General features: G+C 34.3%; 1 protein-coding gene across 6 annotated transcripts; it reads left to right on the plus strand.

Moving 5' to 3' along the window:
* The first annotated feature begins 318 nt into the window (after window positions 1-318).
* On the plus strand, window positions 319-17,162 carry LOC138335976 (uncharacterized). Of its 6 annotated transcripts, none has more exons than XR_011210373.1 (17): window positions 319-580; window positions 2,479-2,576; window positions 4,155-4,559; window positions 4,858-5,247; window positions 5,592-5,752; window positions 6,206-6,408; window positions 6,701-6,823; window positions 8,671-8,714; window positions 9,457-9,690; window positions 10,055-10,173; window positions 10,523-10,875; window positions 11,335-12,268; window positions 12,504-12,528; window positions 12,893-13,198; window positions 13,669-13,980; window positions 14,675-14,774; window positions 15,543-17,162. XR_011210373.1 is itself a non-coding variant. In XM_069285204.1 (16 exons), exons 3-15 carry the CDS (start codon window positions 4,160-4,162, stop codon window positions 13,977-13,979), a joined length of 3,603 nt encoding a protein of 1,200 aa, XP_069141305.1. In that variant the 5' UTR covers window positions 319-580; window positions 2,479-2,576; window positions 4,155-4,159; the 3' UTR covers window position 13,980; window positions 15,543-17,162. The 6 variants fall into 6 exon arrangements, 1 of the variants encoding a protein (XP_069141305.1); XR_011210374.1 differs by having other exon boundaries at window positions 319-530; XR_011210377.1 differs by lacking the exon at window positions 319-580 and adding an exon at window positions 1,030-1,540.
* Window positions 17,163-17,196: the final 34 nt, after the last annotated feature.

The following is a 17,196-nucleotide window of genomic DNA, read 5'->3' on the forward strand; positions in this document are numbered from 1 at the left end:
CTATATGGTATTGTATACCTATGTCGTACAGCTACTACTAGTGCGATCAAAACCACATAACCGTAGGCTTTGTACTTATTCAAATATAACTCTTTATAATTGAAATCAGAAAACTTCAATATAATTATATTCATTGTAAAGGATTTGTATTATGTTCACCGCAAACATGAAGACAAATTTGTCCATACTATATAAGTGTTATGCATTGTATTACATAAAAAGAAAACAGTATATATACACATGGCGGGTATTGTGGTTAAGACGATGTGACCTTGAGTGGGTTATTTAATTGGAAAACCAACCTATATACGTTTTAGAATTAAGGTTAGAACGACACGGTATAGTTGTATCTAAATTTAACTCCGTGTCGTCTCTAACTAACTACACGGCGTCTGTAGAAACCTATAGTAGTAGTTACGACTGGACGGAAAACACAACATTCATTGATAAGCTTTTTATATCAGTGTTTATGTTCTAATGAAGTATGCGAAGAGATGATACCTACACCTCCATCTGACGAGTCCGATAATGTGGGATATTAAAAGGAGCACTGTACTGTACCATGTGTGAGTGCGCGTATGTGAGTACATGTCTGTTCATGTCAAAGTTATGGCTTCATATTACGAAATCATAATCAATTATCAAAAATTTCCGTATTGCATATATACAATAAAACGTCAAATACACTATCTATTATTACGAAATGAGATCAATCGTTATTTTGATAAAAAATAATCAATATAAAATTGATACTTTTTATTAATCTTCATTAGCTTATAGAAGTACATCAGGCTATAATCATGATACATTTATTTCGAATATTTATAAGATAGAGAAGGATGTTTCAAATAGGATTGCCAATTTGTTAACGATCAGGGAAAGCAATGAAAAATAGGATTTTATTTATAATTCTGTTATAAGCAATCCTGCAATGTTGTTATTTATAATTCTTATATCATATCTGCAAGCGGTATTTTTGTCATTGTATTATATAAATAGATAAGAGATAACCTAAATAGTTCTACATGTATGCATGTTCTGACATATCGTTGGAAACCCACAAGTGCACCGGTCTATCGTTTCCGACGATTATTCTGACAAGGAACTGATATTTTATGAGGTTTGTAGGTATAGTGAGTGACCTTTCAACTCTCCATAGAGTATGCAGGTATAGTGACCTTTCAACTTAGTGCTGGTGATATATATAGCAAACCTTCACGTGTAAACACAGCCTCAACTATATATCTCACGTGGATTCCATCCTGATTTATTCAATAGGCGTGCACTTCAATCGAAACAGATAGTCAGTCAATCAAAACATAGCATTGGATTACAAGGGCGATAAATTCAAGAATTTATCACGATGCAACTTTAATTATGCATGTTCAAATACAAATACATTATGGAACCAGGGATTTGGTTAGAATAATCTAGAATAATCTGAAACGGACTATAAATTCCAATACTTCCACACCGATATTCACACTCATCAGCAACATATACCACCACACAGAAAGCAGCCGCCATGCTTCTCCAAGAGGTACGTTTAATCAAGATACCATTTCTTTACTGACAACAAATTGGATTGCGTGGAATGAATCTATGCGCATGCGTAATTAATAGCAGATTTGTGAATGAATCTTAGCGTGTATAATGATAATTGTACCAGTATACAGTGTGTAACAGCCATGGATGTGTTAATTATTGCTATATTGTCTCTTGTTTATTAGTAAGTCCAGTAGCCGGGTTTACTTATACCACATTCATGAAATGACCTAGCAACTACCTGAAAAGTTCTAGATGACTATTCATGCAAAATATCAGCTCACTGGTCATATATTACATATACTATTTGGTTTTTCCGCAAACCCATATCTATGCTGGTATTTTGACAATACAATGATAACCCACAAACTGAACTATGTGTTAAATCACGTAGCGATAATCTAAATATTTATAAGTGGATAGCAGTTGTAAAAACATTCAATCTATAAGTTACTTTAGTTAGTGCATCTGACGTAATGCTGCAGCGGATAGTGAACGCGTTGTGGTTTTATCGATTTTGGCACTCGTGTCGTAGTCAGCCATATATGTAGATTTCTAGGAAAGGGAGGACGTTCAGATTACTGATATATCGGGGATATGTACGGATGGTTAGTATCTATAATTACAATCTTAGGGAAGTAATTCTATAAGGAATCACGTCGTATGAAAGGTATGTTATATGAATGGAAGATGTTGTTAACTGAAACCGGAAATCGAGTAGGAGGAAGTCTTGCTTAAATGGTTTTATAATGCATACTTTTTGGCAGGATTGTACAGAATTATAACAATAGGATAATGTGAAGTAAATTACGAGGAAGGAAGATATTAAGGAGATATCACCATAATTACAGCATATCAATGTTAATCATGACTTTGTAGTCACATTTCACATGAAATTGTATGGCATATAACGCGACACATGTGCTGTTTCAGATCGATATGAGCTTGCTTTACTACATCGCGGCAATGGTCGGAGCCTGTCCATACACACAAATGAATTATGATCCATGTTAGATAAGATGGACTGACAGGTAAAGTGCTTTTATTTATACAGTCAAACTTCATTAACACGAGGATCACCATCCTCGATACTCCAGGGGTTCCTATCACTGACTATCTCTACGCCCCTGGACTATCTCACAGTAAAACTGAAGGCAGCTCAGAGGAAAAAATCTTAACCAATCACAAGTCAGCAAAAAAATCCTTTGAATCTATAGAGCGACGCCCAACTTCAAAGCCACACAGTCAACCACAGTGTACCGTTATACGACTCTTTTGATGTGCATCAAAATACTAAAATTACCTGTTCTGTTATGTTGCCTCCAATCTTACTTTGAGATAGTGTAAGTCCAGGGGTGTAGATATCGTAAGTGATCGAACCCCTGGAGTATCGAGAATGTGACGAGACCATGGTAAATATCTGAGCAATAAAGTTAAGTTTTCTTGAAAATATAGAGATATGTATAGTAAGGACCAACGCAACACTTCTTTAAACAGAGTATTCTAGTAAGATGAATTCGAGTTATAGAGGTTTTATCGGTATTGCCAACTATTCTTGAAGAAAATATCGACAAATTATAAAGTTAATTCAAAGTCAAATTTGACAAGAGTTCACCAATGTAATTTTATTCTACAATGACGTTTGCAATTACTTCTCTGTGCATCGATGAAACCCACCGCAACAATAAACCCAAAATGATCCATCAAGTTCAAAAAGCATCAAGTCTTATTTTGTTATGTTAACAGAAACAGAGATTATGAACCCGTCATCAAACTATTTCCTTCTCGAGCATCAGTTTTCAAAAGATATGAGATATTGTTTTGTTCGTAGAAAACAAGACATATCCGATTACATTCAAAACAATTCAGCTTGTCTTGTTTTCAATGTATATTCGAGGTTCGAACACATTTTGATTTCATTTGAAACTAAAATAGAATATATATTTCAGTCTTCTTTTAGTTTTAAATTGTGTCTATTCTGAATTAGGGATTCAATCAGAACTTTTGTTGGGTTTATTAATTGATAAACATGATTTATTCAAACACAATAATACATCCTAATACCATTTCATATTCAACAAGGGACTATGTATGGTTTATGCTCTATTTGGTCAACCTTGATACAATGTGTATGATAATTGTGTACTATCGTAGCTGCAGTTGTTATGGTAATCATCCTAAACTCGCATTGATTTTGAAACTATGTCAATTTTGGCAATGTTTGCTTTTTTTTCAGATAGAAGCCATAGAGCGTATCTTAAGTTGGTCAAGATTGCACTATATTGTTTCTTAGACTAAAAATATTATGGAATAGGCAAAAATGACAAAATGATTTCTTTCACTTAATTGAATACGCGTATTTCGGATGGTTACCATGGCAACTATAATCAGAAAACTTCCATCACAATTGAATCAGTGATATATAAAACTACTTTCTATTTCAAATACTCAAATACACTTAATTTCGTATCACTTCAATCGATGGATTGGGTCCACACCATACATTTATGTAATTTGTATATCATATATTTGAAGACATTTTTGGTTTTAGTCAACATATATTGCTATTTTGATAACTTGTTAATGTTAGATTTATACTTTATATCTAGCTGTCATGGCTAGCTCCCTAAGCATACATGCTGCTGCAACTGAGGGAAACCTCGATCAAATTAGACATCTGTTGGAATCTGATGTATCACTTGGCCCGGGGGACGATAAAGATGGTCTTACTCCACTGATGTGTGCGATAAAGAATGGACACAAGGAAGTGGCGGCACTCCTTGTCAGTCATATGTCTATACCATCTCTTTCCGTTATAACATCGTCGGACAAATGGAACGCTCTACATTGGATGGCTGCCTGGGGGCGCCCATGGCCGGAGGTTTGGAAAGAGATCCAACGGAAGTGTCCACATTTATGGGACCAGAGAGATGGGAACGACAAGCGACCGATAGACAAGGCCCGAGAACATCGTAACAGGAGTCAGCGTCACAGGCAACTGTACCAGGCGCTAGGTTGGTATATCTTGTCTTCAACACGTAACGAAATGTAGAATACTATCAGGGAGAGAATGTTGTGGCTCAATATACTCACAAATAAATTTGAGATATATCTTCATTAAGAGGTAGCAGAGAGAAGTGTTAGGAACAGCCCTGGATCCAACTTTAATCTTTGTGAGGTGGTGATCTTCTTCCCCGTCTTCACTGAAGGAAGCATTGGATACATTGCAGCAAATAAAACATGGTGTTTTAAGTACTTATTTGAGATGACTAACTTTCATTTTTGCGTTAAGAATGTGATTTTATGTTACAGAAGGAAATATTCAGGATGAATACATCAAAGGAATATCAACAAAAGTCGAAAAGAAATGCAATATTACGGTAACCCTCACGGGACATGAAGGAGTAGGGAAAACTTGTCTTGTGGAGCAACTAAGAAATAAAAATATCCCTCCTCAAGGGCCTCCCTCTACAGATACAGCTAGACTTCTTGTAAAACACTTGACTTTTGACCCAGAAACATATCAAAAGGAGGCTATGGAAGAGGGGTCAGAACTAAAGGTTGGAATACAGCGTATACAGCGTGTGATGACATGCCCTGATTTAGAGGTAGCAGAAACAAGAATGGCCGAAACAGATGGAACAAGTGCGACGAGAGGTCAACAAAATATGGTAACTGCAGAAACATTGCCTTCTGCACAAGGTTTGTGTTTTAAGAGATATTCCTTTATTTATATTTTGTTTGATAAATAGAGTGTATTAAAAAATTGAATTCAGTCGAAGCAACATAGATTCAAGGTTTTTTTTTGTTAGACCCATGTTCCATTATCAAAAGTTATTTTGTTCTTCTGCTATTGCAATAATTGTTAACAATTGATGCTCTGTTTTGGGTATGCATTGTTAAACCAACTAAGAGTAAAACTATGATATGTTATATTGTTTTTATTATATATTGCTTTGTCGCTAAACAAAATTACATATAGTGAATGTTTTGTAAAATGTAAATTGTACAAATTCGCAACAGGTAAAATGCATTTTTTTAAAAAGGAAACATGCAGACACGCGAGATGTCCCTAACTCCTAAACAAGAGAAAGAAATAGAGGAATATAATCAGTTCATGATATGGCTGGAGGAATGCAGAAACGTTGGTGCTAAGGTCTGGGAAGAAAAAAGACATACAGAATTTCCATCCAGAGAAGACCAAAGGGTAACCACACTTAACGTTTTTATATTTATAGTGTTGCCACTGAATTGTCATTTAAAGTCAACCCAAAGACTAAGAATTTTGTAACGTGTAACGACGATGACACAAATAAGTTTTATTTTACACAAGACCAGGGTTGGTTCCACAGGTTCAAATTCTTGGCTTTTACATAATGATGTTCTGATATTTTTTTTACTTCTATTGATAGGTTAGATTACGATTTTGAAGTCAATATTTGTTATTTTACAATAAAGACGTGGAATAGTATTTCAGTAGATATCCGAATGTAACAACTTTTAAGCGAATTAAACTTTTTAGATATGGCTTTAAGTACTTATATAATTACATTTAATCATAATATTTCGCGGTTCCAAATTTCGCGACCACTGCGAAAACATACGATATTCTCATTTGAACTAGTAAAACTATTTAAAATATTTTGTTTTACCATTTAAGCTGACACAGAAGTTTCTCCTGGTGTTCTCCCGATCAATCAAAAGGAAAAGCAATTATTGTTCTTCTTGCTCTGTCGACTGTGATGGACAGCTATGGTACAGATGCCAACAATGCGTTGATACTAATATTTGTAGCGAGTGTTACAGAAACGGTCGACTTCCTGATAAGGAGCATGAGTCTAATCATACGATGGTCTACACTGGGTTAGTACACCTTGTAAAGATGGATGTTGAAATAATAATCAAAGTTATAAAGATATCAAAACTGTATAGTTGGTTAGTTTTGACTTTTGAGAGGATGATAATATTGCGATTTTCCTAGACATCAACAAAATCAAAATATATTCCTTAAATGAATAAGTCATATAGAGTCTGAAAGCCAAGTGAAATGTTATCTTATCGTTTGTAGTAAATATCGCAAAACATTTTGCTTCGCGCACATATATATTGCTTGGTAAGTTGAATAAAAAGACAAAACTATATATCAATGTTTCAGACATACATCAAATAAATATAGATGCCGAGGATGCGATGGCATATGTCTAGATACCTACTTTAAGTGTAAAACTTGTAAGGACCTGTTCGGCTGCCTCGGATGTTGCCATTCCGGTAAATTCGAGTAAGTATACTAAAACGCTACCACATATAAGAGCTTCATAATGCTAAAATAATAACCTGCCCTGTGTCTGCGATACATCATGCATGCGTCGTTCACTGTCTTCTTATAAACAAAGATTGTTATCATTTTATATTCAAACGTACTGAGGTATATATGTTTTGTTTGGACTTTTGCATCCTTGATATACTACCTCATTGTGTCACTATCATGTCGTGAGATGGGTTAAAGAAATATTAAATGGAAAGAACAGTTCCGTATATTTCTGAAAAATAAATCTATCTAATGATGTTACAACTCATTTCTTTTGGTTAGAAATTACAGGTTATTTTTGCGTGGTCTGAATGAATTGTACGTCGAGTAATATAACGGCATACACGAAGAACCTTTTCGCGGGAAATTTTAAAAGTGACAAGGTCATTGGCCAAACTAAGTATTGGCTAAGATATCAATGCGCCACAACTGGATTTGTATTGTAAAAATAAATAAACGCACGAAATTTAATGGCCTAATTAGTACAATGAGTTATTGAAATTAAATTATAAGCATTATTCTCAATATCATTTAAGTGCGTGTAATCATAAAAAAACATGCTTTGCGTCTATGAAAAAATGTCTTTCCGTTTTTGTCTTTTCAAACCCCAAATACATTGAGATTAATGCTTCAATGTCAGTGGCGTAGCTACCATTGACGCAAAAACGCAACTGCGTGCACATCAATCAATTTAAAAAAAAAATCATAGTCATAACTACACGTAACCGAGACTAACATTAAACATTTTAATTTGTTACCCGAATCGCCTACTTTTTAGGTTTACTTTTTCCGGAAAATTATGTTTCCGTTCCGTTTCCAGGGTTTAAAAGTTGGTGCGAGGTCGTGTCAGAAATTTGACGTTTTTAAGCCGAAAACCCGACATGAACAAGCTTAAGACACTAACAAGAACTTATATCCCACTATACACAAGATCTTTCAGATCTTAATAACGATGCTACTAACAACGGCAACAGCAGTAGGAAGCATACTTGACTATAGAGTGTTATGAAACGCCTTAGGGCCCTAAAACCTGCGAGCATGGGTTCTGGCTACGTGGATAACGTTATTGACATTTTCGATGGGTAAAAAAAACCGGAGGATGTTATTACAATGAACTTTGATATGTGGCTAATCTTCGTCGCTATCACAATAAAATAAGGACACAAATAAAGAGTACATTTGTATTCAATTTTTATTTCGTCCCCTTTATGCATTCAATTTAACTTTTAACTATGCCTTTTCATGTGTAGAAATGATTCAATGAGAGTATCAGCACTTACATGCATGAAGAAATTGACTGTCTATTAAAACTCTGTTTTCTTACAAAATTATCAAAATTGCTCTAGGCCTACCATTTAATTGCAGTGTCATCAAAGACATGGCCGCGTTTGGCAAAAATACAGTACATGTTGGCATAAAGATACGACGACATTTACAATTATATAATTTCTAAATGTAGGTAACTTTCAATCTGCAATATGAATCAATCCGTTTTCAAAAATTCGAAAAATTAGCTTTAAAATTATAAAAAAATATATACCGTAAAATTCATCTCATTTATTCTAAATCGTATTTTTTTCCAGAGGGGGAACAACCCCCCCCCCTGACCCCTTGAAATACCAAAATTTTTCGCGCCTCCGGCGCTCGGACTACAATCTGCGTGCACATTCATTTCCTGCTAGCGACGCCACTGTAATGTTATTGAAATTTTCACATAATCTGAACATCCAAATGTTTGATAAAATATGTGCCATTAACTAATCATTGTAGTAGTAAAATAGCTTACCACTGAATAAAAAATGTATGTTACTTTTTAGCCATACCACAACACATCCGATGGTAAAAGAGAGTCGAGTTAATTGTGAGTATATAAATGTAGCATGACAGAACTCTAATATATATTTAGGATATCTCAAATGTAAATAGTATAATACGTGTATAGTTGTGGTTAATACGCCTCTCGCGTCATTATGGAATGAGTTTTATTTTTTCTTTACTGGTTTGCAAACAGCGTTTTTGTACAGATATTTTACTTGACTAATAGCGCGCCATGTTAAATATCTGTATAACAATGCAGTTTACATACCAACAAACAACAAAAATAAAAATAATTTCTTATTTACATTTCGACCGATCATTTAGTGTTCCGATTAATAAACCTTTTAAAAATAACGTTATACGATTGAACAGCCGGTCATGGGAAAGCTTTCTTCAGTATAATTAATTTGGCGGGAAACATTATTGTAGAATTCAGAGAGCACACAAAATGTATGTCAATAGAGATACAAAAAGCCAAATCAGATGCATATTCAAGTGAAATTGTTTGCAGTAATACCGGCTTGTATACATTCGGAAACGTTTAGTATTTTTTAAATATCATAGTTACGAGTCGGTGTAGCGGTACTCGGTCACTTGCTGAGACAAATGAAACACTGAATAGCTATTAGAACTAACGCATCCGCCTGATATTTCCCCTAATTTGTGTGAATATTTTGTGGAAATAAGATAACCGTCAATAAAACATAAGCTTTATGGTAAATTCACTCTTTTAAAATAACACATCAGAAACCTCATTCATACTCTTTTTACCTTATCAAATGTAGACGCAGCACGAGTAACTTCTGATCAACAATACGAGTTCGCTAAGAAAGTGATGCCAAGTGAAACCGGAAGTCAGTCAAAACCAAAAGGCCTGGTGACCATTTATGACTTTGGAGGCGAAAAAATATTTTATAACACCCATCATTGTATCGTCACGGACGATATGATCTTTATTTTAGTTTTCGATGTGTCCATCTGTCTACATCCAGATCAGAAGAGAAGAGAAGAAGGATATGGTACGTGTTTTGAAGTTTAATTGAAATTTGCGGCAAAACGACGTTTGCCATGTTCCTAGCGTCGAGTCTTAGAAATGATTTTTTGCACAATATCCAATACGATGAACAAGATATTTATTTTATGACATGAATATTCCCATTTTGGCATATTTTAAATCCTGATAGTATATGAAAAGAAACAATTAAGGTAGCCATTACGTTGCCAATTTCCAGATCAGATCTGAGGTCACTGCATTGCTCAAATAGCAAATTAATGGAAAACGCTCAAGGTCACATTACATTGTTGTCATATTCTGTTTAAGCGAAAGATACTCTTTAAATTGACTCTGAAATGAAGTTTATGTATCAACTTATGTACGTACAGATAGGATAGAGTTCTGGCTAAGGTCCATAGCGGCAAGTGCAATCGACGAGGCAGCCAAGACGAGAGGGACACCGCCGATTATCTTAATAGGATCACATATGGATCTTTTACCAGGCAGTGTGAGTGATCTCGTTAAGATATAAATGATCTTAATTTATAGTTTACTCGTTTAACTTAAAGCAATGCTTAGACAACACAATGTCCTTTTCTCAAATGTTTATCCAAAGTATGATTAGTGTGATCAGTCATCAGATATGAACGTTGCTGTTGTACCATGAAATACAGAACGATTGTGTTGAATGCATAAGTCGACTATGTACAAGTATTCTACCTGAAGTTCTGCCCTTAGAAATAAGGCAAGGGGAGGTAATTGCGACGTATCATGATATACGATGTGTCAGTAGTATATCCAATATACCAGTATATGATGATCACCAATTTAGGATTCCTTTTTATTTTGTTATGAAGGAAGAAGAAAAGGAAGAAAAGTTCAGTGATATCATTAACCGATTGAAGTCAAACCCAGAAATCAAAACCATCATCCGACATCATGTCAAAGATATGATTCATGTATCAAATCTGCACAAATCGTCACGAAACCGGGACGTCTTTGACCAAATTTGGAAGGCTATTTTTGATGCAGCCCGATTCCAGTCCCAGTGGGAGAAAGAAATTCCAGCGCGATGGCTAGCTTTAGAACATGAATTAATCAAAAACAAAACAGAGGGCATCAAATTGTTAGAGTTTCAGGATTTCATGGTACTGAACAAGACACTAGCAGTACCACTTAAAGACGCAAAAGAAATCTTCGCGTTTTTGAGGTATGGTCTATACTACGTTTGGTCATGTTTCTTGATACAGGGAAATTTTCTTTATTATAATGGGCCCTAGGAAATGTGTCACTTAAACATGATCTGAAAATGAGGCGCATGAAGAAAGCATGTTACCAATTTCAGGTCGATGGTGTGACTCAGAATTGAGATTTTACAGGTAAAATTGACCAGAAATTTAGTCATTTTGCCCATATATATATATATATTTATATATATCAAGTCATGTATACCAGTGAAGATGCATGTTAATCTTAAACCTATATGTATGGATGTTAAATGGGGAGATTTTACTATGACGTTGAAACCAAGCAATCACTGAAATTGACTTGCTTTATCGCACAATGAAATAGTACTCTTGATCTAAATGGATGCTACACTGTCAATATACTTCCTGCCTCTAGTTTCTAAAGTAATTGTTAATCTAATTGTCGATTTCGCCGTTAACAGGTATTTGAAAACGACTGGATATTTCCTCTGTTTTGGACTTGATGACCTGAACGAAAGTATTGAAGTTGAGAAAGGACTGGCGGCAGGAAATCACATATTTATCATCCTTGATCCCCAGTGGATCATATCAGCGTTCAAATGCATCATTACGGCCCCAAAGTTCAAAACAAACTTGTCTATCAAAGAAAAGGAGGAATGGGACGAATATGCAGAATCTGGAAAACTACCTATTCATTTCATGAAGTCTTTGTTAGAAAAGGAACATGAGCAACATTTCATTCGGAAATTTAATTTCATCTGCATTGTCATGGAAACTCTCGGACTTATTTCAAGTCCTTTGCTGGAAAGCGACACAGAATTAGAAGAATACATCGTCCCTTGCATGCTTAAGGAGGCAAATCCAAGTTACGTTCAGACCATCCTAGAAATACGTTCCACCATTGTCACACCTGTTCTTTGTATAAAGTTTGAGAAAGATTTTATACCACAGGCTATTTGGGATAAAACCATTGCAAAATGCATCCACAGGTTTACACGTATGAGTGAGGGCGGCTACGATCCATCCGAATTCGTGCGACGAGGGTTCGTTTGTTTATCTATCAATGGGGTGATGAACGTCATCCTCAACTGCCATAAAAATGCAATGAAAGTAATTCTCTTCACAAGGAATGTGGAGTTTATCCCACCAGGAAAAGTCGTGAAATTCCGAGAGTTCCTAGAATCCCTACTCCAGAATGTACTTGAAATGAACCATCAGGGGCACTTCAAATACAACTACTACTTCCACAACGACTATGAATTTTCCAAAGTCGAGAAAATGGTGAAAAAGGAAGAACTCTCAGAATTTGGTAAGGTTTTGTGTGAAGGCGGAAAGGGACCAAAGCAACTATGTAAACGAGACTATCGAATCTGGTTTCAGGACCACCAGTCACAGGTAAATAATATTGATGATCACAAGGATAGTTATAAATGGCACTTCATAATTATGTCTTTCACGAAGCTTTCAGAGGCTCTGACTAAACAATTGTATGATTAAAGCATTAACATAAATGTTAAAAAAATATCTGTTGTATGCTAAGTTTATTTTCAAATATCAATTTACCAGTTATTGTACTGAAGCATTTAATAAATGTTTATGTAACCCATATCACCCTTTTCTTTTGAAATAGTGTGAACCGGACGATGACGTCATAGGTAAGATATTGAAAATTCGATAATCAAGTCAAATATATGAACATTTTACAGTGTTTGATATCTACCATGTTATCTAAAAAGTAAATATCAAATATCTTAGTTTAGAAATACAATATGACATTTTGCAATATGAACCATTCTTCATTTCGAAATCTATTTCAGTTCTGATTTATTGTAAGCATGCTTCTGTCATTGTGTAAGGATTTGTTAAAGAGAAATTGACCTGTGTGTCTAACGGAAGCTGATTCTCTGTCAGAAACCCATGCTTTTTAACAAAATATCCCTTTCCTATAAATACACCTTTTGTTTTTGTTTGCTCTTGTGTAATAATTATCCAATATTTCGGTGTTTGTTGCTCTTCCAGTCGACACACTTCCACCTGGCTTACACTCTAAAAGGCCAACGGCGAAGGAGCTTGGAAGAATCAGCAACTTGATTGGCAAAAACTACCAATCATTTTTCATTCAACTTGGATGTCCGAAGGCAATGGTCGATCGTTTTGACCGAGATTTCCAACTATTTTCCTTTCGAGTTCGAATAACAAGGACCTTGATCACATTTTTGAATAAGAATTCGAAATTGAGGTTCCCACATATCGCTTTGGCTCTGAAAGAAGAAGAAGACAAGGATGTAGAACAATTGCTAGATGTTCTCGACGTTAATGGAGAAGGTCAGCTTCATAGAAGTTTAAATTCAATTTTTGAAAACGAATGTTTTGATATCTAATAACATAGCATCTGTCAGAAGAAAGACATTATTATTACAATTTTATTGTTCACATCTTTTTATTTGGAATCCGAAGGTTTTTTTAACATCGATGGATACTACACTATCTGCAAACTGTACAGACATAAGACGGTTAATCTTATCTAAATAATATAGTTCCATGTCTTTACTAGTCAAAAATACTTCTACTGCAATTATCAATTATGTATCACAAAAGGGAGTGGTTTTCACGTTTTGTGTGTTATTTAAGGGGTTTATTTATTTATTTTTATTACATTTTATCATTTATATTTCATTTTCTTTAAGGGGAGGGTGGTCTTATTTTCGCTCACATCTCTAATGAAATAAACAATTATTGTAACGGACATAATGTGTGATAACATCTAGCGGTATGTTCTGTTGTTACTTTTGTAGATTTAGATTTTCCAACGGACGTTTTGGAAAAGCAATTGTCCACAGAACACCTGTCAGTGGTCTCGGAATACATATCACCCCGAGACAGCTTCCTCTTCTTCCTAGAGCTTGACTTAAAGGTGAATAGCATTGAACGAAAAGAAGCCAGATTCGCTGATCTTGGTGAGCGAATAATGGCGCTTCTTGAGCTCTGGATTGATCTGAAAGGTGACAAAGGGGAGGCAGCGACCGTCAAAGAAGTTCTGCTGGCGATGAGGGAATGTCACATGGACACTGAGGGTCTGGTGAGGGCTTTAGAAGAAAATTTCTAAGGTTCGTAAGTTCGTAGGCTATCTAGCATAACATTTTGTGTATTTTTAAAGACGACTTAATGTCATTATATCTGTTATAAGTTATCATATTTAATATCCAGGGGTGGCCAAGAAGTCGAAATGTGCAAAACAAAAGACAATTAGTAATTATTGATTTAATTGTATAAAATTCTTTCTGTGAAGGATTATTGTTGGGGAGGTTATAAAGATTAAATTGTATGCTCTACAATTGTAAATGATAACATAATATGCAATTATTTCCTAATTTCTCTATTTAGAACTTGTTCACTGTATATCAATATAGAAACGAGAAGTTTTACCCCCTCTATCCATTATTATGGACAATCCTAAAATAGGTTATATCAGAACATACAATCATATAAAAATATCATCGATCACAGATCATAGATAATGCTTCACAACTTTCTTATGATGAAAAAAAAAAAGAAATCGATCGTGAATATGAATTATTTACACATGATTATACTGTTAGTATTTATCTTACCAACATAATGGAGAAGACGTTTTATAGTTCAAAAAAAAATTATGTGATGAATTTCTCAGTACAGTGTATTTCATGAGAAGATTACACATTTAAGTTCGGTGTAAATGTTTAACGCTACATAGATAGAAGTAAGGTACCCACTATCACATGCTTAGGTTGTTAATCGGCTTTATTCCTAATCATTTTTCAGACTTTTACTTCTGGCACCATTGCGATCTTAGCAGAGTCCTTTCAGTCGAAATAATGATATATGCATACGATGTATAAGATGTATACATTATAAATAATAGGTGAGTATTGTTATGAAAACAGCTTATTAATTCGTAGTTATCGATCGATAATCGTCCTGAATTGGTTTATTATAAGGAATTAGTACAGAAGTTTGATTTATCTAATGAGGATGTGTACATTCGTGGACCTTCGAAGTTTTGTCTTTCGTTGACTTGTATGGAGTATACTACTAGGAAATTCGATATTACATATGTGTATACATCGAATGGACCTTCAAAGTTTTTTCTCTGAAATTTCCGATATTTACAATGTATGGAGTATAGAACTGGGAAATGTCGACATTTACAATGTATGAAGTATAGAACTGGGAAATGTCGAATTTCGAGTATGTGGAAATATCTCGAATGTTTTAAACTGCTCTCTAACAAATATGCATTTTCATCGCCAATGCATGTCACCAGAGGACCCTCAATACCCCAGGATTACTATATCGACCACTGGATATTGTCATACTAAACTTGAAGGCATTTCAGGATGGAATATATCAATCACAGGCCTACTGAGACGTATTGTGGAGATTACATGTGAGACAGATTACAAATAACTAACATCAACATCATTACATTCTACCGTTGTTCTATCGACCGAAATTTTTAAACATGTACATATCAAAGGACCAAACTAGGGTCTCGTCTTATACACATACAGCCTTCAGATTGCCATGATATTGTCCAGTGCTGGATTAGTAACCCATGAGATAGATTATGACCAGAGACAAGAAGACTAGTCTTTTGTTATCAATCCATTTTTTTCTCTCGTTAAAACAGGAACTTTCCGAAGGGAAATGACAACAATCACCGCATGTTGCTGTGGATTTATGGAGGAACGTTTGAATCAAACTCAGGGATTAATTTAACGTACACTTGATAAAGTTGATAACTATGTGTTGAACAAATATGAAATCGGATTATTATCCGAAATATGATTTATTGGTGCTATGTTTACACTTTAAAACCTAACCTAATGTTAAATACGGTGTATCTTCGATAATCATTTACCATCTAGTTTGTACCAGGGTTGTTTGTGCTAAAGACATTCTGAATTCTGATAGTGTTCTGTTACAATCAAGTTGAATTACAATTCATCTAGGCTCCGTGCTTTGACGATGTTTTTTTTCTTTATTTTGTTATGAATGAAATCTTCCATCAGAACTGATAATGAGAGTTGATTATTGGTCCAAAGTTATATAATATCAATGTCTTTGTAATAAGTGTTACTTTAAATTGTTCGTTCAAATACGGTATCTTTAACAAAATACTGTGATTCTCAAATGAATAATTTATATTCGTGAGAGTGGACTCACATTTTATCATTGTTATGTATTGAAATGTGATGAATACAATGGATATATTGTAGCTGATTAAGAATTACCATAAAAAATTATGAATGCTATTTATTAGACATTTATTGATTTCCAACTGAAAATGTAAAAAGGATTAAAATAATCTGTTCATGGCTTGTCGTTAATTTCGTGATATTCAGGCGTGTAGTTCTTAATAAAACGAAGCCATGATAAGATGATCTTCTTAATGAGATCCTAAAGATGAAATTGCATTAATTACGTGAGTGACAGAAGGATATTCAGTGGTAAGACTGACATAATGGCTCCGTCAAGACATTCAAAGGGATATAATGAATAATGTCACATAAGACAAGGAGACAATCCAATCGCGACATCTCGGAGTAACTTCCTTCGATGTTCGGAAATATATCACCTCGAGGTGTTATATTTCCGAAGATTACCGGAAATTTCTCTGAGGGGATCTGATTGGGAGACAATCATGGCAGATAAACTACAATATCATTGTTAAGAACACTGTCTTTAATTGTATTTTGTATGTTTAATAGAAGTTCTATAGATCTTCTTATTTATATTTATTTATTTTTTATGGCAAGAGTGCAATTATGGTTGACTTATGATGAGATTGAAATTGAATTATTGTACACAAATATTGATTATGTACTTGAGTGAATGAAAATAATGAAGGAAGTGTATCTTTTTAATTTTAGGAGTGGAAAAGTACTTAATGTGTTTGAAGTTTAGAAATTTTAACAAGAAATGAATACTAGCTCAAAATCATTTTATTAATGAAGGCAACGTGAGAGTTGTCATTACATGTATTTATTGAAATATGGATAAAAGACGCGGATTAGAAGGAATTGATGAAGTATGCCAGATAATTCAAAGTTAATGTGCGAACTATTAGTATTTAATCTATATATTGCATATTCTTGTTATATACAATTTGTGACAATTCTTGTGATTATATCTGCTATTTATTTACTATTAATAAATTATTTGTGTACTTTTATTTTTGAAATGACAATGCATAATTAATATTTTGATCTTAAATACTTTGTTTTACAATAAAATCATACAACCATGATTATTGAAAGATTTTGTAAGTTGAAAACTACATG

The sequence above is a fragment of the Argopecten irradians genome, chromosome 12 (genome assembly GCF_041381155.1).
Source record: "Argopecten irradians isolate NY chromosome 12, Ai_NY, whole genome shotgun sequence".
NCBI lineage: Eukaryota > Metazoa > Mollusca > Bivalvia > Pectinida > Pectinidae > Argopecten > Argopecten irradians.